This window comes from Talpa occidentalis, unplaced genomic scaffold (genome assembly GCF_014898055.3).
Source record: "Talpa occidentalis isolate TD23 unplaced genomic scaffold, MPIMG_talOcc4v2.1 talOcc4.10, whole genome shotgun sequence".
Classification (NCBI taxonomy): domain Eukaryota; kingdom Metazoa; phylum Chordata; class Mammalia; order Eulipotyphla; family Talpidae; genus Talpa; species Talpa occidentalis.
In genome coordinates this window covers 89,674,072-89,698,459 of record NW_023600993.1, presented here as the reverse complement: position 1 = coordinate 89,698,459, position 24,388 = coordinate 89,674,072, and the positions used below count along the sequence as shown (strand labels likewise).

The 24,388-nt window shown below is 54.4% G+C and overlaps 1 protein-coding gene across 1 annotated transcript in view; it reads right to left on the bottom strand.

The window, feature by feature from the left end:
* Positions 1-420: 420 nt before the first annotated feature.
* Positions 421-24,388, bottom strand: part of LOC119234852 (tyrosine-protein phosphatase non-receptor type substrate 1) — a 39,658-nt gene continuing 15,690 nt past the window's right edge. Inside the window, exons 2-9 of the mRNA XM_037497900.2 lie at positions 22,526-22,891; positions 17,106-17,423; positions 16,243-16,572; positions 16,140-16,142; positions 14,404-14,514; positions 11,508-11,532; positions 5,329-5,368; positions 421-2,975 (exon numbers count right to left, since the gene is read on the bottom strand). Coding sequence (XP_037353797.1) covers positions 2,709-2,975; positions 5,329-5,368; positions 11,508-11,532; positions 14,404-14,514; positions 16,140-16,142; positions 16,243-16,572; positions 17,106-17,423; positions 22,526-22,891 — 1,460 coding nt within the window. The 3' untranslated portion in view covers positions 421-2,708. The remainder of the gene's footprint in view (positions 2,976-5,328; positions 5,369-11,507; positions 11,533-14,403; positions 14,515-16,139; positions 16,143-16,242; positions 16,573-17,105; positions 17,424-22,525; positions 22,892-24,388) is intronic.

Sequence of the window (24,388 nt, the reverse complement as noted above, 5' to 3'; positions counted from 1 at the left end):
TCAACCAGACCCCATGTGTGAATTTTAAGGCAGGAAGAAGATCCAACACTCTGGAAGGCCTCTGAGTGCTGGTTACTCTTCAACCCCCACGGTAAACCCAGTGGAGTTTATTTTGTCCCCGTCATGCCGATGACAGGCCTGAGCCTCAGAGAGGTGTGTTATTTGAATGCCTGCTGCTTTGAAGTACCAGAGTGGATTCAGTCTGTTGTCTCCCGAATTCTGTGTATGCAGCAAACACAGCCTCACACTGACTCCCTCTGAGCCAGGGAGACAAGTCAGTGTGGACAACGCCCACAGGGAGGACCAAGACCTGCTGTTCTTGTTCCCGAGTCCTGGGGCCACACCTGCTGTGCTCCGGGCCCCTGGGGCTGGGAGACATACTCACAGAGACAAGGACACTCAACACCCAAAGGGGTCATTGTTACCCAGAAATCTTTATTACAAAAATATTTTGCAAGCCAAAAAGTTTAAGTTGCAACTATATACAAAATGGGGCCTGTTTCCTTCCCAGCAGTCTTAAAATAAACTCCCGAAACCACGCTCCGTCCACACTGTTGATTCGACCTCTTCCTTTTCCTGGGCTTCGATACACAAGGTATGGGAATCTCCAGGCTGCCAGGCTGGAGCTAAAGCTACAAGACTTCCTTGGAAACCTTTATTCCCCTTCCAAAATTCAAAATGAAATGAAATTAAAATGGCACCAAGAAAACATTCTTTTAAAATCCTATGTGTGTGCATGTATGTGTGCACGCACGTGTGTGCGAGTGCTCAAGCACGTGTGCTCTCTCTGGGCAGAAAAGAGGGAGATTCAAGTTTACAAGCCAACCCTTTGTAATTTGGAAACAGCCCAAGCCAGGTGGCTGGGCCACTGTGCTCCCAGATGCCACCGAGAAACTGGCTCATAGGGCCAGAGCACCCCACATGGCCTGTTGGCTCAGCAGATTCCTGGATGCCATCATGTCAAACACCAGATCACTGTCCCCTAGAGGGCTGGCCTGTGCTGAGCTCCTGAAGTTCACCTGTAGGACCTGCTGATGGGCAGGGAAGACTCAGCCCCTGCTCTGCCTGCCTGAGCCAGGAACCCCTCGGACATTAAATGGTCAAACCAGGGGTGTGAAGTTGAGCATCTCAACACTAAGTTTTGATGATCATACGTGAGGCCAATAAACAGGACTTGCAACGTCTGCTTGCCCCGGGCCCAGGCAGCCTCCAAACTGAGCTGGAAGGGAAAATTTGAGGGTCATAGGTCAGTACCTCTGCCCAGTCTCCTGAGCCAAGGGACAGGAGGCGGGTCAGTCCTGGCGTCGCTGCCGCCCTGTCCTCCCGGCTGTCTTGGATTTATTCCAGCTTGATCCTGACTGGGTTTGAGAGCAGAGGGGAGAAGATTCCCTCTGCAGGGATTAGTTCAGAGAACTGGGATGGGGAAAGGGATCGGGGAATAGCCAGGTGCAGCTTCTTGACCCTGCACAGCCCTAAAGTGCTGAGAGTGTGGGGGAACACCTTCTGCTCCCCTCCTTCCTGGCGCACAGACTGAGGCATCAGGTCTCAACAAGACTACTGGGGAGGAGCAGCCTGGAGCAGCACTGGGCAAGCCTGGACTTACCACACAGGGGTCACGGAAGGCAGTGCTCCCGGCCACGTGGCTCGACTGGGAACAAGGCCAACCGAGTCCTGAGAGAAGGCTGAGCCTTCTTCCACGAGAGGCTTCTTCCCATCCTTGGGCCTCTGGGACTTGGAGGAGCTCGGTTTCTGCTATGAGAAAACCCCTCCATGGCCACCGACTCTTAAACCTTAGACAGCACAAGACCCAACCATGGGTTTCAACACATGACAAAGAGCCGAGAGAACGTTGCTGCTGTTTTAAGAAAAAAACAAAACAAAACACCACAGATCAAATTTTCTAACACCTCAGTTTCAAGATTGCACGTTTCACATTTCTCAATAATTTACAGGCGTCCACAGCGGGATGTTGCTGAGTTAGTGCTAGCTGGAGGAAGCAAGCTCGGGTCTAGAGAGGAGGCGGGGCCCCATGGAATGTCACAGTTGGGATGACGGGTCCTCATGGAGCTCGGAGGGACACGAGGACGACGCGGGTCCATGGTGGTGGTGGTGGGGTTCCCCAAGGGTCCTCTCCTCCCCCGGGGCAGGGGGTTCTCAGTCCAGGGATGGGGAGGCCAGGACTGTTGGCAGCGACCACCCCAAGTCTCGGGATGCAGGTCCCAGAGTTTGTCCAGCTTCCCCGAGGAGAGGGCAGTTCGTTCTCAAGGGAAAACATTTTCCCAAAGCCCCATTGGGTGGTGGTGGGCGTGGGGGGAGGAGATGGGGTTTTCTCTCTCCTCACCCTGGAAGATCAGACTGCAGAGCATCAAGGAGGCAAGCAAGGGTCTCGAAGACCATGACGAAGACCCACGGTTGATGGAGAGAGGCATGAGAGTTCTTGGACCCCCAGTGGCAACTCTGGCCACTTCCCAGGTTCCCTGGCTGGTTTGGCAAAATCAGCCTCCCTGTCTAGCAACACCGGGGGTGTGGCTGCCCTGAAATGGTGGAAAGCCGAGGGTTGGGGAGACAAGAGCCACCCTCACCCTTGGGTTCCAGGGCCTGTGCCACCCCGACCCTCCAGGAGCTGGGCTGGCTGTTCTCATCACGGCTGCCCCGTGTGGGACAGGAAGGCTCACGGGAACAGACCCTAGAGCTGGCGCCGGTCCGTTTCACTTCCTCTGGACCTGAACACTGGCATACTCCGAGTAGGACGGCTCAGGCTTGGGAGCTGGCTGCTTGTGGCCCCGGTTGAGGTGGACCATGTCCAGGTCGGCATAGGTGAGTGTGTCCTCGGCTGCAGGCGGGGGGCCGGTCTGGATGCTGGCATACTCCGTGTGGTTGTTGGGGTCTGCAGCCAGGGGCGCAGATTTCTTCCCCTTGGGCAAGTTCAGGTCTGCATATGTGATGTCGTTGTTGATGTCGTTGGTTTCCTGGATCTAAATGAGATCGGTGGGGGGGGAGGGGGTCATTCTGGAGAGCCCAGCCACTCACCTACCCAGCGTGTCCTCCTCCGATGGATCTTCCTAAAGCCAGCGCGGCCACCTCACAGTCCTGGTTCAATGTCACCTCCTCCCGCGGTTCTGTCTGGCCTTCCCCCATGCTCTGCCCTCGGCCTAGACTGTCCGCCCCTCCTCCTTGCAATGAAACCCAATGTACCATGTAAATCTCAGCGCAAGCCTGGCTTCATCCTAAGACCTGCCCTCACGGTGCGGGGCTCCTGCTCTGTGCTTCCTCAGCCGTGTTTTCCACGAGAGCATCGGCCACTGAGGACCATGTCTGTTTTGGGACCTGAGTAAACGCTGATCCCCCAAAGGGTGGGGACATTTGGTCATTTAGTAATTTACTCAACAAATATTCACACAGCATTTGCTACGATGCAGAAACCATGGCTGGCACAGGAGCCCAAGTGATGCTGAACGAGTAAGTGAATGAACGAATGGGTGCATTCACTCGGGGGCTGGATGGAGACAACCATTTCAGCCTCACTCAGGGTGAACGCGGGGACTGAGAGATGGAGTTGCTGGGCTGTGGGAGAAAAGAGGCACCAGCTGGCTAGGAGGGGAGGGCTCTGCTGTCCAGAGGCCAGAGTTCAAATCCTCCTTCTGTCTTCTTTCACTGAGGACTATGGGCAATTCACATAACCTCTCTGGGCCTTGCTTTCCCCATCTATAAAGCAGGGCTAACAATAGTACCTGTTGTGGGGCTGCTGTGAGGATCGGATGAGATCATCCAGGTAAACCTCTTAGAAGGGAGCCTGGCATGTGGCGACTGTTCAATATATGCTCATAATCCCTGACCACCTGGCCCTTGGGGAAATCTCCCCTGTGCTAATCTTATCCCACAAGGGCCACCTTAAAATGGAACGACAAAGTTGGTTGCCTCTGTGCCTGGCACTGATGCCATGGACAGCGTGGGCAGCAGCTACAAGCAAGCACTGCTGCGGGGCACCACCATCACTGAAGATCTCAGGTTCAATAGCGAGAGGCACCATGCAACCACAGCCCTGTGAGGGAACAGCTATGTACCCCAAATTAGAGATAAAAACCCTTGAAATCCAGGGAGACAATGGTCAAAGTCACACAGCTGGAGAAGGCCCAAAGCGTATGGGACTCCGAAGCTGTGGTCTATCCCCGAGTCTCTCTGTCCTGAACCCTGCTGGTGCACCCACTTCTCTGCGACACCCACACAAACAGCATCAAATTCTCTCCCCGGCAAGGGCCTGGCCTGGCCCTGGGTACCCAAAGGCAGGTGGCAAGCTCCACAGGAGTGAGTGGTGGCCCCCCTGCTCGCCACCTGGGGCCAGGCACAGTAGGTGGTCAGCAAGCCTTGGCTGACTATGAATTTTTATAGTTTTCCTGACCCATTTTTCTCATCCTTTCCCTTGAAGGTCCAAAAAGCAGTCCAGAGGAAGAATGACTGGGGGGAGGCCCCCCCCCCCACCACCCCGTCTCACGATCGGAAATTGTTTTGTTTTGTAATTACTACTGAGCTGGGACCCAGGGCCACCAGGGGCCGTGCTGGTCAGGACAGCAGGTCACAGCCTATAAACACCAGCCTTTTCCTAGCCCCGAGCTTTCAACAGATGACATCGAAAATGACGAGCGCCAGGAAAATGTCAAGGACAGCTGGTGACCTCCCATGCAGGGTTCAGGGCCCAGCCTGTCTCCTTACAAGATGCAGAGGAGGCCTCTGCCTCCAAGGTCTGCCGGTGTCAGTGGATGAGGAGCAAGGCTAGCTTTCTCGGACGCAAGCCAACACTGCTCCCGGCAAAATCCCTCAGCAGCACCGAGGAGACACTGCCAGCTCGAGGGAGGGTGCCCTGGCATGAAGTAATTAACGACACAGGGTCTTTCCATCAGCAAAGGAGAGAGGTCTGGCAGGCCTACGCTGCTCTGTGGGATAAGGACGGGGCTGAAGGAGGAGGTAGAAGCATGAGTTCCTGTGGAGGGGCTGGCCTGGCTGGTGAGCCCAGGCCCAAAGACAGGCTCCTCACTGAGGGGGGCTGCAGGCTGACCCCAGAGGCATCATTTACACAGAATGCTGTGTGACGGGGCCCCACCCTGGAGCTGTGTGGCGTGTGGCACCAGTCAGGTGGCCAGGACAGACTGGGGCGCCCTGGAGGGAGAAGGAGGGAACCTGGAGCAAAAGGGGGAAGGAAGGTTCCTCCTACCACTACCCTCCCACCCCAGGGAGGCAGTCTTAATTTAGAACAGGAATTGCAACTCCTCTCCATGCAAGGAAATCACACCATTGAGTTTCCCGGGAAGGGCATCACACCAAGGACTGTACCTGGGTTATTTCTCTGGCATTCTTCTCGGGCTCATGCAACCTAAAAAGGAAAGAGACAAAGATAAAAATATCCTCACTATCTCCTGTGCCCATGCAACTCAATAAGAGTAACATTCAGGACCCACTTCCCATGGGTGGAGGACACAGCTGCGTATGGGGTGTCTGGACCAGGGGCTCAGTCACCCCCACTAAGAAGGAATTTTAAGCAATGCACTATTATTTTCTTTACCCACTCGATGGCAAGGATCTTTCAAATCCTTGGGGAAGGCCTGGGCAAAGGGGCACTTGCATAACATTGCTGGTGGGAGCGGCAACCGGTGGAACCCTTGACAGAAGCAGCTGGGCCAAATCGAGAAGTGGGAAGTTGTCCTCATCCTTTGACTCATAATTGCACATCTTTTTGTGTTTATTTATTTTTTTTAATTCAAAAATAGAGAAAAGCTTTCTCCACAAAAGCATTGGTCACAGGGCGGGGTGGGGAGGGCAGTTCTGATCTTCCAGCACTGCCCATTGGGACTGGTTAAGGCAATGAGGGAGACTTGTAGATAAAGATTTAAAATGTTTACGGTGAGGATTTTTTTTTAATCACAAATGATCACATTAAATTGATAAATGAAAAAGCAAGGCTGATCACTCTGTGGAATGATCTCAATTATGAAAAACGTGTGGGGAACGATGAAAGGAAACAGGGGTGCTATAAGCAGGGGTCTTTGGGTGGCATTTTTTTCTGCTTTATAGTTTCCCACATTCTTCAAATGTTCCGTATTATGCACACCCAGGTGTGATTTAAGAAAGAACAGAGACGGGCCAAGAGTCTTGGTTAATCAAAGAAGCTATTCATGCACTTGATTCTGTAATTGGAGGCCGTGGCTTGGCTCACCGTGGGTCATGGTCAAGGTGGTGAGCAAGCCAGAGAGGCCGGTTCTGCGGGAGTTGTGTAAATTCTCAAGGCGGCAACTCAGAGGATGTTAGCCTGGATAATGTCAGAGATGAGCAATAGGGCTTGGCAGCGGGGTTATTAATGGATTTGGCATGAGTACTTGGCTCAGAAAGCAGTTCTGGGGCACAACAGGCCTCACGTGGCCACAGAAACAGCCCTCCAGAAGCAGGGCCACCGTCTGGTGAGGAAGATCATGCAGATCTAGTGGCACCCCACTGGTTTCCAACCCTCCAGGGGCTCCCACTGCCTCTGGTTCAAGTCCAAATGCTGGTAAGCCCACCGGATCCAGTCCCTTCTAACACCCCCAGGCCCACCACTCACTTAGCTACCCACCAAGTATTTCCAAAGAGTTCCTTGATGCGACATATTTTATGTGTCAACAACAGCCTCAAGTGACCCCCTCAGCTACTTTTCTCTTGGTTAACCTTTGCGTATTCTTAAGGACAAGACTAAGTTGTCAACTCCGACAGGGGCTGCTACCGGGGCTGCTCCTCAATGATGATTTCCAGCCTTCTTGCATGTTTTCCTTCTGGCTTATGTGTCTGTCTGTCTGCCTGCTATGCTTCCTTTCCACATGGGTACAGGTGCTCGAGAGTGGGTAGAATGAATGCCAGTCGGCTGCCCCAGGGCTTCTGCACACCCAGTCTCCCTTGCCTCGTCATCTATTTCACTCCTCGCCTCTCAGATCCTGTTTTAAACTGTCCTTTCTCAAGAAAACCTTCACGGAACCTCCAGACTTATTTCTTAGAAGCCTGGTTCCCCTCCCTCAGTGTATACTGCCAACTGGAAACAACCATCCATTTTTCCCTGACTGTCTCTCCCCTGGTCTCTGCTGTCTTGGTGAGTGGCACCGCCACTACTGCTCCCTGTGCTTGGCTAATCTTTCTTTCTTTCTAATCCAAATTTAATCCACAGCACGCCTTGTTGACTCTGCCTCCAAAGTGTCTACCAAACCAGCCACTTCATCATCTTCACCATCCTAGATCCCTGGCTTCCTGAGGCGCTTCCTCCCTGAGGTCCCTACTTCAAGTCCTGCCCCTCTGCATGGCATTCTCCGCCTGTAAAATCTGTGAGACAGAAGTAATGGCACATCGTTTTTCTGCTCAAAACACCCTACACCTCCCCACCACACAGTGAGATTCATCTCCATAGCCTGACTGATGAGGCCCATGTCACCTGCCCCCACTGAGTGCGCCACCCTTCCATCCTCCACTCATTCACTCCAGCTGCCCTGGCCTCCCCGCCCCAGCCCCGTGTTCCATGAACAACGTCCAACTGCTCCTGCCTGGGGTCTTGGCACCAGCCATTCCCTCTGCTTTGCCCCAGATATTCCCATGGCTGGAGCCTGTCCAACTTCAGCTGCCTCCTAAATGTCACCTCCTTAGATAAGCCTTTTCAGACTGGCCGCCCCCACCCCCCTGTTCTGCTCCCTGCCTGGCTATATTTTTATTTTGTTAGCAGCTGTATCACCTCGTGTATTAACCTCCTGGATTGTTTGGTCACTGGCCTCCCAAAGGGTCAGGAGACCCATGTGGGCAGGAGCAGCCCACCTCCTTCCCCATGGCAGCCCCAACACCTCGCCAAGGGCTGGCACGGTACTAGCATTCCAGAACAACTGCAGAATGAATGAATGAGTGAGTGAATGAATGGATGGATGAATACCTCTCCCTTTACCTAGATGGGCCACGAGACGGGGTGTCTTTTTGCTCCCCTTTGTAATCCTGTAGCTGAAGGCCTAGCACTAAGCTGTGCTCAATCCAGTGAATAAATGAAAGAATCAGGGAAGCCCTAAATATTCTAAGAATAAACGCAGCGGATATCTGACAAGCGAGCAAATGGCAGACTGAATGAACCCCAGTGCCCAATTAAGGGAGCAGAGACACATTCCTCTCCGGTCTGAGCTGGGAAGATTACAGACAATGTTTTGCATGTTCGCTCTAACCCAGGGAGTCGGAAATAGCCAGTCTGTCCACCAGCCCTGCAGCCTGAAGGGCCCTTTGAGCTCAAAGCAGCGGCATCCCCCTGTGACACCCTCCCCGGGGTGCTCTGTTGTTACCTGCCGTCCTCAGGAAAGTGTCTGATCCCAGCCAGCGACTGAAGCTGCCGCTGACGGGGGGAACCACCATTACCACTCACTAGCTATTGCTCTGGTTTAGAGAGATGAAAGGGAGCAAGTGATCTCACGGCTCCCTTGGTAGGCTCACGTTGGAAAAATAGAAAACAGAAAACGCTCGCCTTCTCTGGGGAAGGAGAAATAGGCAGCGAGAGGCATCGGAGCAGCTGAAGAGCGTCAGAGGCAGCGTCAGAGAAATGTGGGGTGAAGTCACAGACAGCACTCACTAGCTAGGGCGCCCCCGGGGAAGGGGGGGTGACGACTTCCCTAAGCCTCAGTTTCCACAGCTATTCAAAGGGACAGTAATTTTGTAGAACAGGGTTCTCTAAGTCTGACTCAGAAACCGCAGCCTCAGCAGCACCTGAGAACTTGCTAAAAATACCAGTTCTTCATCAGAAACCCTGGGGGTGGGGCCCTGTAATCTGTGTTTTAATAAGTCCTCCAGGGGATTCTGTCTGCTACACATTCAAATTTGAGAACTGTTCTATTAAAATGGGACAGTAGTAAATCACAGGGTTTTTGCTATAATTAAAATCACCAGTGGGCTAATATAGGTAAAAGCATAGATCAGTTCCTGGAATATAAGTAAACGATAAATGTTAGCTGCTGAGGCTGTTGTCATTACTATTATTGACACTGCCCTTTTCTTCCAGGAACTTATTGTCTAACTGGGGAGAGTAGACAAGTAAAAATAATGACAACAATAAAAGCGAAACAAGAGAGATCGTTCTGTATTTCGGATGAAGCCACTGAGAGGGAGAGTTTTAAGGATTCAATGAAGATTAGTAATTGCTGGAGTGGCCTGGAAAGGCATTCATTCATTCCTTCACTCATTCATTCAACGAACATTTACTGAGCACCTATTCCATTTCAATTCAGCAGTTATTAGCAGTGAACGTGAGGGTAATGGTCCCTGTCCTCAAGGGAGATGGTTATAATATGGGGACAAGTGTAGAGACACCTTGAACACATCGGGGTGTCAGTGCAGGAACACCAGGAGAGGCCCTGTCCCTGGAGGAGGTGTTGTCCTTGCTGGGCCCAGGAGGAGAAGCAGGAGGTAAGGAGGTAAAAGGAGGGGTGCCCACTCTAGCCTCCATGTTGCATAGCCCCAGGGGGTGCTGCTTATCAAGCCAGCTGTGACTGTCACCTCCAGACTTATGAGACCCTGGGCGGTATATGAGCAGGGTTGGGGGCACATCTCAGGGAGAGAGGTCCATGTGAAGCGCTAGCAAGACAGTGGGGATGCAGCGGTGGGAGGGGTGCAGCATGAGCCACAGATGCGAGGGCTGAGGAGTGGCCAGCAGTGAGACAGTCCACGTCCCCAGGACTGGACCACAGGAGCTCGGGCAACTCAGTAGGGTCTATGGACTATGCTGAGGGCCACAGGAGCCATTGAGTGTTCTCAAGCAAAAGGTAGAAGCCGAGTCTTGTTAGGAAAAGTGTACTTGGTTTGGAGACTGTGCTCAGTGCAGGCACAGCAACAGAAGCAGGGAAGAGCCTCGCTCTGCTGGAGAGTTGCCTGCTGGGCAGGGGATGAGGAGGCTGGGAAGTCAGACAGGGCTCAGACCAGGAAGCCATCTGTGGAGGTCAAGGCAGAAAGCCAGGCTTTCTCCCAAGGGCGCTAGGGACTCACGCTGCCAGGAAGAAAGGAACACACGCTTCTCAAAATCCCTTGGGGGTGGAGGGTGAAGCTCTGGCAATGCAATCAGTGCCCCTGACACAGGACACGGGACCTCCAGGACCCCAACTTGAGACTATCCATGACTGTACCACTCATCAGCAAGTCCTGACAGCTCTATCTCAAATTAACTCCAGACTTTCACCATCTCTTGCCAATACCACCACCTGGGCCCGGCCAGCTGGGTCACCACAGCAGCTTCTACCCTCACCTCCTACAGCCTGAGCCCCACACAGCAGTCAGATCATTTCCCTCCTCGGGCTCCTTGAGCTCCTGGGAGTGAACCCCCAGTCCTGTCAACTACCACACGCCCTAGGCCATGGCCCCACTCCAGATCCTCGGTTCCCGCTTTGCAATTCTAAACTCACAAAACAAAAAATCAAAAGGTGCGCAAAACCCATTTGGTGGCAAAGCCTGACCCGAACCAACAAACTATTTATAGCGTCTACTTATCACCCTGAGTATGAACATTCACATGTTTCCATGCAGGTACATTCACGCGGCAGGTTAGGGGCTGCCTCTACTCTGCTGGGGGCAGAGATGGGGGACTTCCTAAAAGCTGCAAGTCGGGGTTAGCAACTGGCTACTTGGGCTTCGGCTGGGAGACGGTGGGCCTGTTCCTGGTCTTCCCCTCCGGCCCGTCCCTTCCTTCTTCCCCAGCCACACCGGCCTCCCGACACAACCCATCCAGGCCCTGCACGCCTGCTTCCTTGGCCAGGACACCCCTAGCCTTGTTCACCACTTCCTAGCTCAGGTGCCTGCTCAATCCCCTCTTAGAGGAGGCTCCGCCCCCCTGAGACAGCTGTGCCACTGGTCTCCATGCCCTCGCGTTTGATTTGTCACCGCCGGACACGATCACATTCATCTCCATCCTTACTACCTGCTTCTCTCTCTGGCATCTGAGCCCCATGGAGGCCTGGGCTGATGCTTCTTACTGCTATGTCCCCAGCACCCAGAACACAGCTGGCACATAGTAGGGACTCAGCAAGTATCACTGAAGACAGGATTCCACAAACTAATGTGATGTGCTGTCATTGCCTGAGCCTCTGACCAGGCCGTGGGCTCAAGCTGCGGGAAGGTCCTTTCTCTCTTCACCCTGGCATTGCCGGGGCCACTGTGCTGAGGGATTCCATGAAGCAAAGAGCAAAGCATACAACTTGGATCTGGGGGTGGCATGTGCAGGACACTTGGGGGTTTCTGCCACAGTGCAAATGGTACTTGGTGGGGGTCTCCCTGCCTGTGGACAGCATGAAGATATCAGCGCCTCCATGCACCAAGACAATAATCAAAAGCAGACCTGGCGCAGGGAGCATACAAAGGAAGGAAGCAGAAATGTTGACTGGCATGCGAGTGAGGGTCTGTGGTGTGGATCCGGCGCTGCAGTTTGTGGGGCTGTTAAACAACCAAATCACAATCGCAAAAGCATAGGAGCCCATAGAGGCACTTACCTTGTAGAAGAAGTGGAGCCCTTGGCTGAAACAAAAGAAGCAAAAGTCAGTTACTGAACCTAGAAATACACCTGACATAATGGTTTTGAGCAAAGGTTTGCCTTTGGGAACATTGGGAGGAATTGGTGAAATCAGATTCTCCAAACCATACGACACCCCTATGAACGCCCCAGTGGGGTGGGGCACTACCTTCCAGGGAGGAAGACCGTGAGCTGGGCCTTTCCGTTTTCCCATCTCTGGGGTTGCCAAAAAGCCAAAGGTTGCCAAAAGTCAGATCCCAAAGCAGCTTCAGATGGGGAGAGCCAGCTGCCTTCCCTCTGCCCGGTCTCATCCACTCGTCACACACCTTACCTGAGATGCCACCCAAGCCAGGCCCTAGTCAGGCCCTTCCCTGCTAGAGAACCGATTCTAGCAGGGCTTCACATCAAGGGGGTGTGGACCCCACTTCTGCTACCAACTCACTTGCTGTGTGACCCTGAGTGGGTCATTTCCCCTCTTGGAGCTGGAGCTCAGCTCTCTGACTTGCAGGGTGGGGCTGGATGTTCACTTATTTTTATGTCACCACTTTCCTAAAAAGGATCTTGGGAAGAAAGAAAGGGTCCGTCTGGTTCAGAGATTTTAAGCCTATAATATGGGGCATCCCGCAGAGAAACTGCGGGGTTCAGCCACCATTCGACTCCCACTTTGCTGTAACGTTGTAATTAAAGAGCAACATGCACACTCCAACATGCTCTGCGCTGCATTTCAACAGGCTGGAGGCTGTGTGCCACTGCACGGGCGCTGAGCTGGCAGGGACGCCCGGTGCCCGCGCAGCACTGGACTCTCAGAAGAGGCCACCACTCAGAAAGCTGCCGCTCTGCATCAAATGTCTCAGCGGAGGCCACTAAGTTGCAAAATGCTGGGACACAAGTTGTCTCAGAGCCCAGCAACAGGGACATCGATCACCCTCCGTGATTTCACGCCCAAGAGACTAGAAGATTCCTTGTGGGCACAAAGCTGGTAAGTGATAGAGTTAAAATCAGGACATGCAGTATTCAGGTAGCGGGCCGGCAGACCCCTCCAGGGACCAAGGAGGATGAAGGGGGTGTCATTAGGGTGGAGCATGTGCAGATTTGGCCCCAAATATGGTCCCAGGAGACCCCACTGCTCAGGTTTGAATCCTGACGCCACCACTTACCAGTGGTGAGACCCTGAGCGAATGCCTCAGTTCCCTCACCTGGAAAATAGGGTTAGTTATACTACCGCAGGGGCCGGGGGTGAGAACAGAGCAGGGACGTAGAAGAGCTGAGTGCTGGTTGTCACTATCGCTGGAGGCCACTGCTCAGGAGCTGGGTGGCTGTCTCCAGTGTCTGCATCCCTCCAAGCCCCATTCCTGCTCTGAGCACGGCTCACTAATTCCTAAGCCAAAGGTATGAGCTCAGGCATGCTGGAGCCGACATGGTCCCAGGATGAGCCTCTAAAGGGGGCCTGGGTCACTAATGGGTGCCACGAACGCTCCATCTGGTGGGCTGGCTTGTCACCATGGTGGTCGACGGACCCCACTTCCCCACTGCAGGAGGAGTCCTTCCTGTGTGGGGGCTCTCCAGCAACTTTAAGGAAACTGCCGGGAAGATCTGGCAGGACCCCTTCCAGCTTCCGGAGGGCAGCTTGAGGCTCGGCGAGTACTCACAGCTGAGGCCAGCCAGCCAGCCCAGGAGGGAGGGAAGCTTGGGGGCCAGAGGTGAGCAGGATGTTGACCAATGCCCACCCCAGCTCAGCCCAGAGGTCTGGGCACAGAGGGGTTTTGCTCTTTACAGCTGTGGGACACAACCAGCATTTTTAAGAGAATATAGTATAGAATATGACAAAACAAGAAAATATCAGAATTCCAGTTTCATAAACAGGGGTGTGCACACTGGGTTGAGACATAAAATGAATTTCTATCACCTGTCATGAAAAAAGTTTCAGACACACTGGCTTAAGACCATCTCTTCCGAGAACAGGAAAGAAAACGAGTGTATTTCTGAGGTCTGAGAATGTGCCAGAGCTAATTATTTCACAGGAGCTATTTGTGTTTCGTAACTACTTCTAAGGGAGGCTTGCTCTAGCACTTCACAGATGAAACTGAGGCCTGCAGAGGCCAAACTCCATGGGTTGGGAACTTGGATCATCTGACTCCAAAGTCAGAGGCCTTGTTACAGGAATAACACACACACACACACATGCACATGCACACGCACACACACACATATGCACACATGTGCACACACAAGCAAGGGGACGATGTCTTGGCTTTGAACTTGTACCCTCTTGCAGTGCAGTCCAAGGCTGCACACCTTGCTGCTATGAGAACTTTCCAGGGCGAGGACTCATAAAGAAAACGGACCACAGGAGCTAACACCTGCCGGGTGCTTGCTCTGGGCTAGGCACTTTCTTAACATTTTACGCAGAGTCACCTGTTTAATCCTCCCAACACCCTTGGCGGTAGGTGGGGCTATTCTCCCCACTCCTTTCCAGCCTCCTGCCAAGGGGCTGAAGGTGTCACCTGGACATGGTAGAGGAAGGCAGACATTTGCCAGGGGCTCTGGGAAGCAGTTTCTTCCCTGACACATATAAGAAGAGTGGCTGAGTCCCTTTTTGCCACTGACAGCTCCCTGCTCCCCACCTCAGCAGTGATCCCATGAGGATGTAAGGCCCGGAGCAATAGTGGCCACCCTGTAACCACAAGGGGCGGCTGTAGGAAGGATCCAGCTTGGCAGGTGCTGTGTCAGCTCTGGCACTGAGTTTCTAGTCACTGGAAGTAACTGGAATCCTCACGGCTTAGGCTACAGGTAGGTCAAAGCATGCTTGGGGTCGCTCCCTCTGGGAAGGACAGCCCAGAGGCAAACTCTTGAGGAAGAGGAGGGAATGCACCCACCTTTTCTCTGCCGGATCCGGAGGAGGTAGAGGGTGGCGATCAGCAGGGCCACCAGCAAGGCACACACCACGCCCACTGCGATGAAGACGGTTTTAAAGTCCTTAGGCTGGTCTGGGGACCACAGGGAAGAGAGGCTTCAGGTTGGCAAATTAAAAATGATGAAAATGAAAGCCCATAGTCTCTTCTCACCACCAGGCAGGCATCCTTAACAGAACATGTGAATGAGTGGGTCTTCTCAGATCTTTCGAGCCATGTTGGCACATTGTCACCCCACATGGGCCACCTGTGAGCAGTGAAAAGCCATGCTGAGGTGCCAGTGGAATTCTGGCTGTGGGAGGTGGGCAGAAATCTCGCTCATGAAAAACACAAGCCTGTCCCTCCTCATCTGGAGTGAACCACAGAGCAGCCACCCCAGTGGCACAACCCATTTGAAGCCCCAAATCACAACTGGGGTATCACACAGCAGCTGGTGGGGGTTAGAGGGGGCTCAGAGGTCTCAGGGGCTGTCCCCGATCTGTGCCTGGAACCTGGGTACAGGAGCTCCGGTTCCCAGACACCTGAAATGAAGACAGGCACTTGTCCTGCCCTGGGGCACAGACAGGAGGTCCCAGATGAGGGCACAGGATTCTAAGACACAGAAACAGGGTCGGAATCAATGTCCTGGGGTGTGAACTTGAACAGATCTCCCTCCAACACCAGCTTCCTCCAGTGTTACGGATATTAATAACAAATCTCTACTCATTGGATAGCCCCAAGGATTAACTCACCAACCAAGCAATCAACCAACTAATTCACTCTTTCATACTTTCTGAAAGCATTTCTTGAGTGCTATGAGGATCAGGTCCTAAAGTCAGGATCCTCCACAAGACAGTATGGTACCTAGCAGCTGGGACTCAAAGCTATGGGGTCACAAAGCTCATCTCCTTCAATACTGTCGTGAGCAAGCAGAGAGGCACTGACTAGTCCAGGTCACCCAGTGAGTCTGGGACAGACCCAGAGTGGACATCCACCTCCCCTGTGTCCCCACGCAGAGTTCACCCTATGAAAACCTCATCTGGGTGACAGCCAAGAACAGCCTAGCAGGGCCCCCAGGCTTCTTTAGAGCTCACCTGCTCCCCTAAATGATGCATGAAAGAAAGAAGTGACCTCTATTCTTATCCATTTAAAGGGCATGCTATGTTCCGGGCATAGCCATGCTAATGACAGATAATGGGACATTGAACAGTGACACTAACACTCCAAGGAAGGGCTGCCATTTTGAAGAAGTGAGATCCATGGCAACAGGTTGGAAAGTGTCAGACCTGACACCTTTCACTCCCCCAGAAGACTGGCAGCTGATCATCGCCTTAACTGGCACTCACTGGGTCTGCAAATGCTCCTTGAGAAATCCCACAGAAACAGCCACTCAGGTAACAGAATATGCACAAGATGTAGGTCACAGGGATAAGCTGCGCCGCCCCAAGTCCCTGCGCCACCCCGTATAGGGAGCTAGTTATGGCACCCTGGTTGGGGGGGTTTAAAGAGAGCAAGGCGGGGGATGGCGACATGAATGGCGGAGGTAGTCATTGTGAGGTGCAGACAGCAAGGGCAGGGCACGCAAGTGGGACACCCTCCCCCACCCTCTGCTCTACATGTGTTTATGCAGAAAGACCTATAAAGACATGTCCCAAACGCTCATCAGTGGCCACTCTTAAAATGTGGGGATTGGGGGAAGGGAGCTCACTTTAAGATTCTACTTTCTTTATGGAGTTCTAGATTATTCTACAAGCATGGATTACTACTTATAACATTAAAAAAATAAAATTAAATAATTCAGGTCAGTTGGCATGGTGGTCTCACCAGGGTTTGGCTTTGTGTCCTGCTTGTCCTTGTGAGCTGAGGCCGCCAGGGTGAGGGCTTTGGAGACCGCGGGCTGCCCGTCATGCTCCACCTGGCAGGTGAGCACCACATTCCCCCTGTGGGCAGAAGCGTTCACCAGGAGCCAGCTCGTGCAGGTGAAGGTCCCATCCTTGTTCTCCAGGAGAGTCGAGGGCTTTTCTGTTCGGGACAGGTTTCCATTCTCCAACCAGGTCAGCTGTAGGTTCCGGGGGTAGAACTCCTTCACCTGGCAGGTGACATTCACCTGGTTCCCTGCCGCGGGATACTGGGAAACCTCCAAGGTGGGCGGAACTGTAACAGCACAGGGCAGAAGCTCTGACCTTATGGCACAGATCCCAGGGGAGGGGGAGGCCTGTCACTGGCCCCCCACCGCAGCAGGGGGGTCACCCGGGACATGCTGGGCAGGCAGCGGCCTCCAACACTGAGGCTCTCTCTGCATGTGTGTGATCACTAAGCACAGTGCCCAGCACACAGTAGGTGCACAAGGACTGGAGGGCACAGGAGGGAAATCAACAGGCCCTGCCCCTGCAGGCAGCGGTGGGATCATAATCATTGTGGCAAATAAATGCCACCCCCAAGCACCTCCGGCAGGGCAGTAGGGGGTGCCCGGTGATGGGGTGGCCGTGGGGAAAGTTCGGGAAACTGCAGGACACGTGGGAGGTGCTGCCCTGGCAGCTGCCGGGGTGACTGGGGGAGTGACCCACACATGCAGGGCTGGTGATGGCCAAGGATGGTGGGACTGGACTCTGGGATATCAGCGCCTGGAGCGAGTGGGGAGGAGCAGGCTGTGTCTCGGCCAGGGCCGGGCTGGGGGGGGTTCACACCTCGGATGGTCTCAGACAAGTTGGCTGTCCCATGAAGACCGCCGCCCTGCAGGGTGACGTGGGCCACCTCGCAGATGACCTGGGAGCGGACGTCCCCCGGCGCCAGCTGCACCGTGGCTGTGCTGGAGACGTTGTAGGAACCGGCCTCTCCTGGGGGGTCCACGTTGGGCTGGGGGGCTGGCAGCTGTTTCCTATTTTTGAACCACTTCAGGCTGATGTCTCTGGGGGAGAAGCCGTGGGACTGGCAGGTGAAGGTCACCGTCTGCCCAGGGATGGCCCTCTCTGTGGGTCCCGATACCACAGGGCGAGAGGGTTTGGCTACGGAGGAGAATTTGTAACAGTAAGCGTGACTGTGACTCCCACCAAGGATAAGCGGGTGACACTGTTTATAACTTCATCTGATTATTGTTTCGTCTCTAGCAGTGCTGGGGGGTCATCACCCTCATTTAGGGACACCCAGTCTCCCAGAGGTGAACCAGGATCAGGGGATGGTGACAGGGTTGCAGGCCTGGGTTCAGAGTCCCCCTTCTCTCTCTCCAGAGGATTTCCAGAGTCTGGGGTCAGGAACAACATGACCTCAGTGTCTATAGCTGTTCCTGGCCAGCCCCCAGAACCTTTCCAAAGTCAGAGAAGCATTCACAAAGGAACGCAGGGGGACAGGGGACCCCGTGGAGGCTGGAACCAGGCAGCTACCCAGGAGAGGGGGCCAGGCACCTCCCTTCCTCATCTGTGAAGTGGGACACAGGGTCTCGCTCCTGGGTGCATGAGGGAAGCAGGCCGCGGAGGCAAGTTTCCCAAGATAAAGAAACGCAGATCAGTGATGAGCCCAGGCCTGGTCTCCCAGCTCTCCCCGCAGGCGGTGAGGGATTTACTCCAAACTTTTCATTTCAAACAATTTCTCAAGTAGGTCTCATTGGTGCCCAGCTCTGATTTTGAAAGGAGACAGAGGGGTGCTGAATTGGGTTTCTCCTCCTTGGGTTCTGTTTTGGCTTGGAGACAAAAGATCCCTGAGCCTGAGGAAGCCAAAGGTGGGCGTCTCTCAGTCATTAAATGGGAAAAGACACAGACACAGGCCTAGAAAGTGGCAGAAGCATCTCCCTCATCCTGAGAACACATAAGCAGTGAATCACTGAGGGCAGATCTCCTCTGGATCCTACAGGGAGCCTCCAAACTGTCTATTACTCCTCGCCACCTTCTGCAACAGACAAGACAGCAAATTCACAAATATTTGCCCTTGTAAACATTTAACTTGCTTCCTGAACTCAGCAAACACTGGAGGGCAGAGCAAGGAGGTGTCCGCAGAGTAAGTCATAATTAGCCAGCAGCCCAGGTGTCCCGCAGGGAGAAGCTGTGGTCAGTCACCCTTTATCCAGAGCCTCCTGGCTGACCCCCCCAGCCCTTCAGCCCTTTAATCCTCCCAGTAGCCCGAGGGAGGCCCAAGCAGGCCCCATGTGTGGATGAGGCTCAGGAGGAAGGAGGCTGGTCAAGGGCACTAGCAGGACAGACCACGTGAGTGACCACTTCACATCTCTGCTCTGCATCCTTGAGTCTCCATGTGTATTTCTGTGCAAAGTGATCAAAGCTCCACCCGGGCAGAGGAGTGAACACAGGCCATGTTCACAGCAGGTGCTGACAACCAGCTCCGAGGCTACTGTCCTAGTGCTGGTCACCACCCACCTGAGACTGTCAGGGCGGAGGGGGGCAGGTGGGTAGGCAAAGGCCCACAGGGGAAACACCCAGGAAAGAGGCAAGTCCTGCAGCTGCTCTGAAAAACCGATTGAGAAAAGGAAGAGAAACCCCAAATGATTCTCTCCGTTTTTTAAAATAATCCTCTCAGGAAACAAGTTTGGCAAATTTGCTTTCAACACACACACAAGACCACAGGTGCTTTCCTACAGGTTTCTCTTTACAGAGAGGTGGAACATTTTGAAAGGAGGGAAGACAGATTTCATCAGTGGCATTTTGCTATAACTAGGTGGGGAGGGCTCTGGAGCTACACTGAGTATTTGGGGCGGTTCCAGAGCCTCTGTAGACATGATTCTAAGACGAGAAGGTTTCCCCAGTGGAAAGTGGAATCTGAACAGGGAGTCTGGCTGTCCTTCCTCAGGGCGGCAAGTCACTCTCAGCCCAAGCAGAGCTCGGGAAGAGCGTCCAGGCCACTGCCTCGTACTTATTTTCTTGGGCCTCCCATAAGCTATCACGGGCACCTGCTACTGGGAAGCAGCACACCCTGAAGCGCTGTTAACAGGCCCCAGTAGCATGAAAACCACTTCAGTCAGGAGGAAAGAAGACAACTTTTCCTTGGTCACCTTGAGAACTTCTAATACAGGGATTCCAGGGCCTGGCTGTGATCAGCAGTCTCTGCCCGGGCTCATGTCTGACAATCAGAATTTCCAGGATGGAGTCAGGCCCAGGATCTTTTCCAGGTGATTTTATTTTCCAGGGATCCTAATGAGCAGCCAGAGTTGAAAGGCCACATCCCAGTTATACCAGAGGCCTAGAGAGGAGGAGGACCACCATGGCTGCCACTGAGGGACATTCTCTAGCCCAGGCACTGCCCGAGTGCGTCAGTGTCTCGCATCCCCTCCCTGCAGCTGCTGTGAGGTGGGAGCATCACTGACGGATGAGGACACTGAAGCCCAGGCAAGTGGATGAGCTGGAACATAAGCCCAGGCTGTCAGCTCAACCCGAGCTTGCAAGATCTGCCCCGACACTCAGTGACGCTGGCCACGGCACATCGAGGGCTTTCCAGATGTCCTTCCAACCTCTCCTACCCTAGAACAATAGCAGTGGTTACCACCACTTCACAGGTGGGAAACTGAGGACTTAGGGGAAAGTGAGACTTGCCCCAGATGACACGCTTGAGGAGGGGGCACCGTCGCCCTCAGCAGGCTCACGGCAGCCACCTAGCTTCCTGCAGCAGTTGGTGTGATGCTCCCCGTCTATGGGTGAGGAAACTGAGGTCCAGAAAACTAACCCTGAAGCATCACGATTTGGGGGGGCTACTCTGCTAGGTGAGCGGATAGGGGCCAACTCCTCCCACTCTCCATGAGTAGCCTCATCCTGCAGGTGAAAAGACAGACTGAGAGATGAAGGCCACCTCCTCACCCCACTGTGTCCAGGGGAACTTCCTGCAGCCTCCCAGCCGTCATGTCCACGAGAACATGCACCCCACTTTCATGACCCCACACTGACCACCTCTTCCCCTTTTCCTCTGAGGTTCTGACTCCAGGAAATGAGGAGTCATCTCTGGGTGCCCAGGCTGGGGTCCTGTAGCAACAAAGGCAGCCACGGGCTCCTGCCCCATGAGGGTCCAGCACCTACAGGAAATGCCTCCTCCTAGTATCAGTCCGCAGGGCCAGGGCTGGGAGTACGGTGGTGGGACTACAAGGCCCTCCCTCTCCACACCTCCATCCCCAGAGCTGCTCCCATGGGTGTTCAGTGAAGGAGCAACTAGGCTCCAACCAGGCCTCCAACCAGGCCCAGCACACCCGGGGGAAGCCTCCTGGGAGTTTGTACATATCTGAGCTGAGTCTTCAGGAGCAGCTCAGCACATGATGAGACTCTGCAGAATCCGTGTGATCTGGGGAGCAGAGCAGCTCTGCCTCCTTCCCAGGACTTTTAAAAAAATGCTCATTGTTGAAGAACAGAACGATACAAGATTTTAAGAAAGGGTCAGGCTTTCCTTCACTTTACAAGCAGTGGGGTGTGTCTGAGCGCGGGCTGTGAGTTAAGTTCATCTCAGCTCCCCTGGCAGCTCAGGTCAGGCGCCCTCTCTGAGCCTCAGAGTCCTCATCTATAAAAGGGGCACCTGGTCCCCCGCTCCCAGCTGGTGATAAGAGCAAATGCCGTCATGAGACAGCATGTGACACCCGACTGCTCCCTTCCTCTCCCCCTTCTTCCTTTCTCATCCAGGGTCTCATCTGGAGGGGCCTTGGGGCAGAGAAAGGGGCCCCATTAGGAGACAGCAGATCTGAGCACGGTGGAGCCACTCACTGGCTGTGATTGCCCCAACAAGGGACCCACCACAGGAAGTTGAGTAAACTCTGCAAAGCAGAATAAGCCACCTTCCCTGCCTGTCTGGGAAATGTGGGGAGACTCGACGGCTGCAACCATTAGGAGGGAAATGTGACAGTATCTGCACATTTGAAATGTGCATCCCCAACCTCGAAGGCACCTGCAGGGGCATCTCCCACATGAGCAGCTGAGCGCGAGGCTATCCCGCAGTCTGTTTCACAGCTTAACAGGAGCGAATGATGTCCTGCAACCCAGGCTGCGCGTAAACAGGGCCGGCTCGCTGTGTGCAGCGTCGTGCAGTGTCGAAGCAGTGGGCGACGTGCAGCTCAGGCCCTGGGGCAGGTGCTTGATTTGGGATCATGTGGCTGAAGGCTGGGAGAGGTTCTCCCTCACCTACGGGCCTCAGGGTCTGGAGATGAGTGATGTGACATTCCCATCTTTGAGAAACCAACAAAGAGGAGAAATGCTGGTCTTGGGTCCATGAGGACGGTGCTTCTACTCATGCCTTCCCTGTGCCAGCCTCTTCCAAGGACACAGTGTCCATATCTGGGCAGGAAGTAGCCTGGCCTGGAATCAGGTCTTGAATCTAGAACAATTCTCTCACTCACTGAACATGTGATCTTGGGTCTCTGACATCCCACTTGACCATGGGGGTCTGGCTGGATGGTATAAAGGTCCTTCCTGGGCTGACATTCCAGGGCCAGGACCCTCGGCCTCTGCAGAACACCTTCCCTGGGCATCTTTATCCCCTGAACAGTCAACCCCTATGTCACCCACTTGGGGAAGCTCTTCCCTGAGTGAGGGACATTCTGTGACACCCCAGCTCTGCTTGGAGTCTAGAGGGACTGTGTGAGTTAGTTCCTAAATCACAGGAGGATTTGCAGACAGACCCAGAGCAAACACCCCACCTCTGTGTGTCTCATCCAACCAGGCCCTCAGACTAAACAGTAAGTCTGTGCCTCTTACGAATTCCTTCTTGGTGTGATGTTCGGAACCAACTCCCTCTCTGTCCTGCACGGATTTCTCCTCACTGGAAGGAAGATAATGGAAACTCTCTGGAAGAACCTTTGCTTGCTTTGTTGGCTGCTGCTTCCACAGCTCCCAGAGCAGAGCCACACAGTAGGGCAGTAGGTGCTCAGTAAGTGCTGAGCAAAGGAGGACTCTCCCCATTGAGAGGGCCCCTCCCTGCAGGCAGGAGTGAGATTGGCTCCCTCGTCCGTGGAACCAAAGGGCTGGACGGGGTTGAAAGGCAAGGGCTGCGGAGCCAGGACGACCATGTGGCCTTGAGAATCAGGTCATAAAGAGCAGCACCCACAGCCACACCTGTTTCCCAGCTGCTCAAAAATGAAGGCTATTGTTAGTGACCTGCTGCCACACGCGGGCGGGGGCCCCACGGTACTCACCACTCACGGTGACCTGCGTGCCTGGTCCCGACTTCACTTCTGTGTCAGGGCTCCCTTTCTGGAACTTCACACAGTAGTAGACCCCAGTGTCTGCTTGGGTGATGTTACTGATGCGGATGGAAAAGTCCTTGTTGTCTCTGATTGTGGGATCTGAGACACTGGTCACTCGGGGGAAGGGGCCTTCGTCTTTTGTTCCTTTGAAACTGTAGGCTAACTGCCGGCCTGGACCCGACCCCCTGAACCACCTGACTGTCCCCACAGGGAGCAGGGAGGTCAGGGTGCAGCGCAGAGTGGCCGTCTCTCCGGCTGCCACCGACACGGACTTGTCAGGCTGGATCACCTGCAGCTCCTCCTCGCCGGCCGCTCCTGCAGGGAAGCAAAGTGGTTCCTTGTTCATCCTGCGGGACCCTGTGGACTTTCTCAGGGTTATCACAAGGACCCGCTGACAAGTGCTCACCTCGGGGAGGGGGGCCCTGAGCTCAGCACGTGGGGGTATCATCCCCTGGAACCCCCACAACAAGCCTGTAATCTGAGGCTGTTTCAAATGAGGAAACTGAGGCACAGGGAGGTTAAGTGAGGTGGCAGAGAGCAGGTTTAGTGCCTGAGCCTTTTCTGCATGCACCATGTCTGACTGGGCTTGCATTAAATCTGAATTTATGAGGAAAGGGTAACAGTGTTCCTCACAGAGGGCACAGCCTGGGCCAAGGCTCAGAGATGTGGGACAGCATGGTGGGGTGGGGTGGGGGCTCTATAAAGGAGGAAGCAGGTCCACAGCAGGGAAGTGACTTAGCAGCAGGAGCCCGTGGAGCAGTGGAGAGGCAGGAGGCCTTGCCTTTGAGGGGAGTGACTTACTGCTCTTTGACCTTGGTGCTCTCGGATGCAACAGGGGCTGGTGCTCCCGAGCTTAGTGACTGCCCGGCACCCGCAGGTGTGAGTGCCGCCCTCAGTGTGGGCAGGTCCCTCTAATGCCCTCGGAGCCTCAGCTTCTCACCTGACACAGTCACTATGACCCCGTCTCCATGGCGCTCAGGGAGAGCCGAGCACAAGCCTTGGCCAGGACAATGTCGACAAGTGGCTTTTACACCCTAGGTTAGCCACTGTGGTGGGTGTCAGACTCCTTACCCACCAATAGGCAGACAGCCCCTAGCCCTCTGCTCTGTTCTGGAAAAAAAAATGAGATCACACACGTACGTTTCTGTCACTGAGACATCACTCCCACAACCCTTGCTGAGCCTCACACGCCAGGCTGCGCTGGGTGCTGCGGACACTGGGGACACACACAGGGTGACCCCAGGTCAGGCTGCAAAGGCTGCCAGGCTGGAGGGCTACAGAGTCCCGGAGTCCCATGGGCAGCAGTGGGGAGGGGCCGAGGCCCCAAGTTGGAGAACATTAGGTCCCAGAGACAGGGACCCCAGGCAGAGAGATGAAAGGAAGAGGGGGGTGTGGCCAGAACAGGTGAACAGGCAGGAAAAGATGTGAGACTGCAGGTGCTCAGAGCAGGGCACAGTAGGGCCCCCGAGTTTAAGCACAGTAGGGGGTGGAGGAAAGGACAGAGCACCACGACCTTGGGGAAGTGGTGGGGTGGGGACAAGCACAGAGACAGCAGATGGAGAGGGAGACAGAGGCTGCAGTGCAGGGAAGCGGAGGAGACAGGCGTGGGCGCAGAAGCCCTGCGCACGTGCAGACGGGCCGTCCGGTTTCCACCTGGAGCAACACTGACTCGACAGGTGACCCTGACCTGTCCCGACCTAGGCGCCTTAGCCTGTGTGTCAGACAGGGCTGCAGCCGATGCCCTGAGCAGACCCTGCTCTTGCTGGGCAGGAGAGACTGAATTTGCCCACCAACCCGGGGCCTGGCATCACC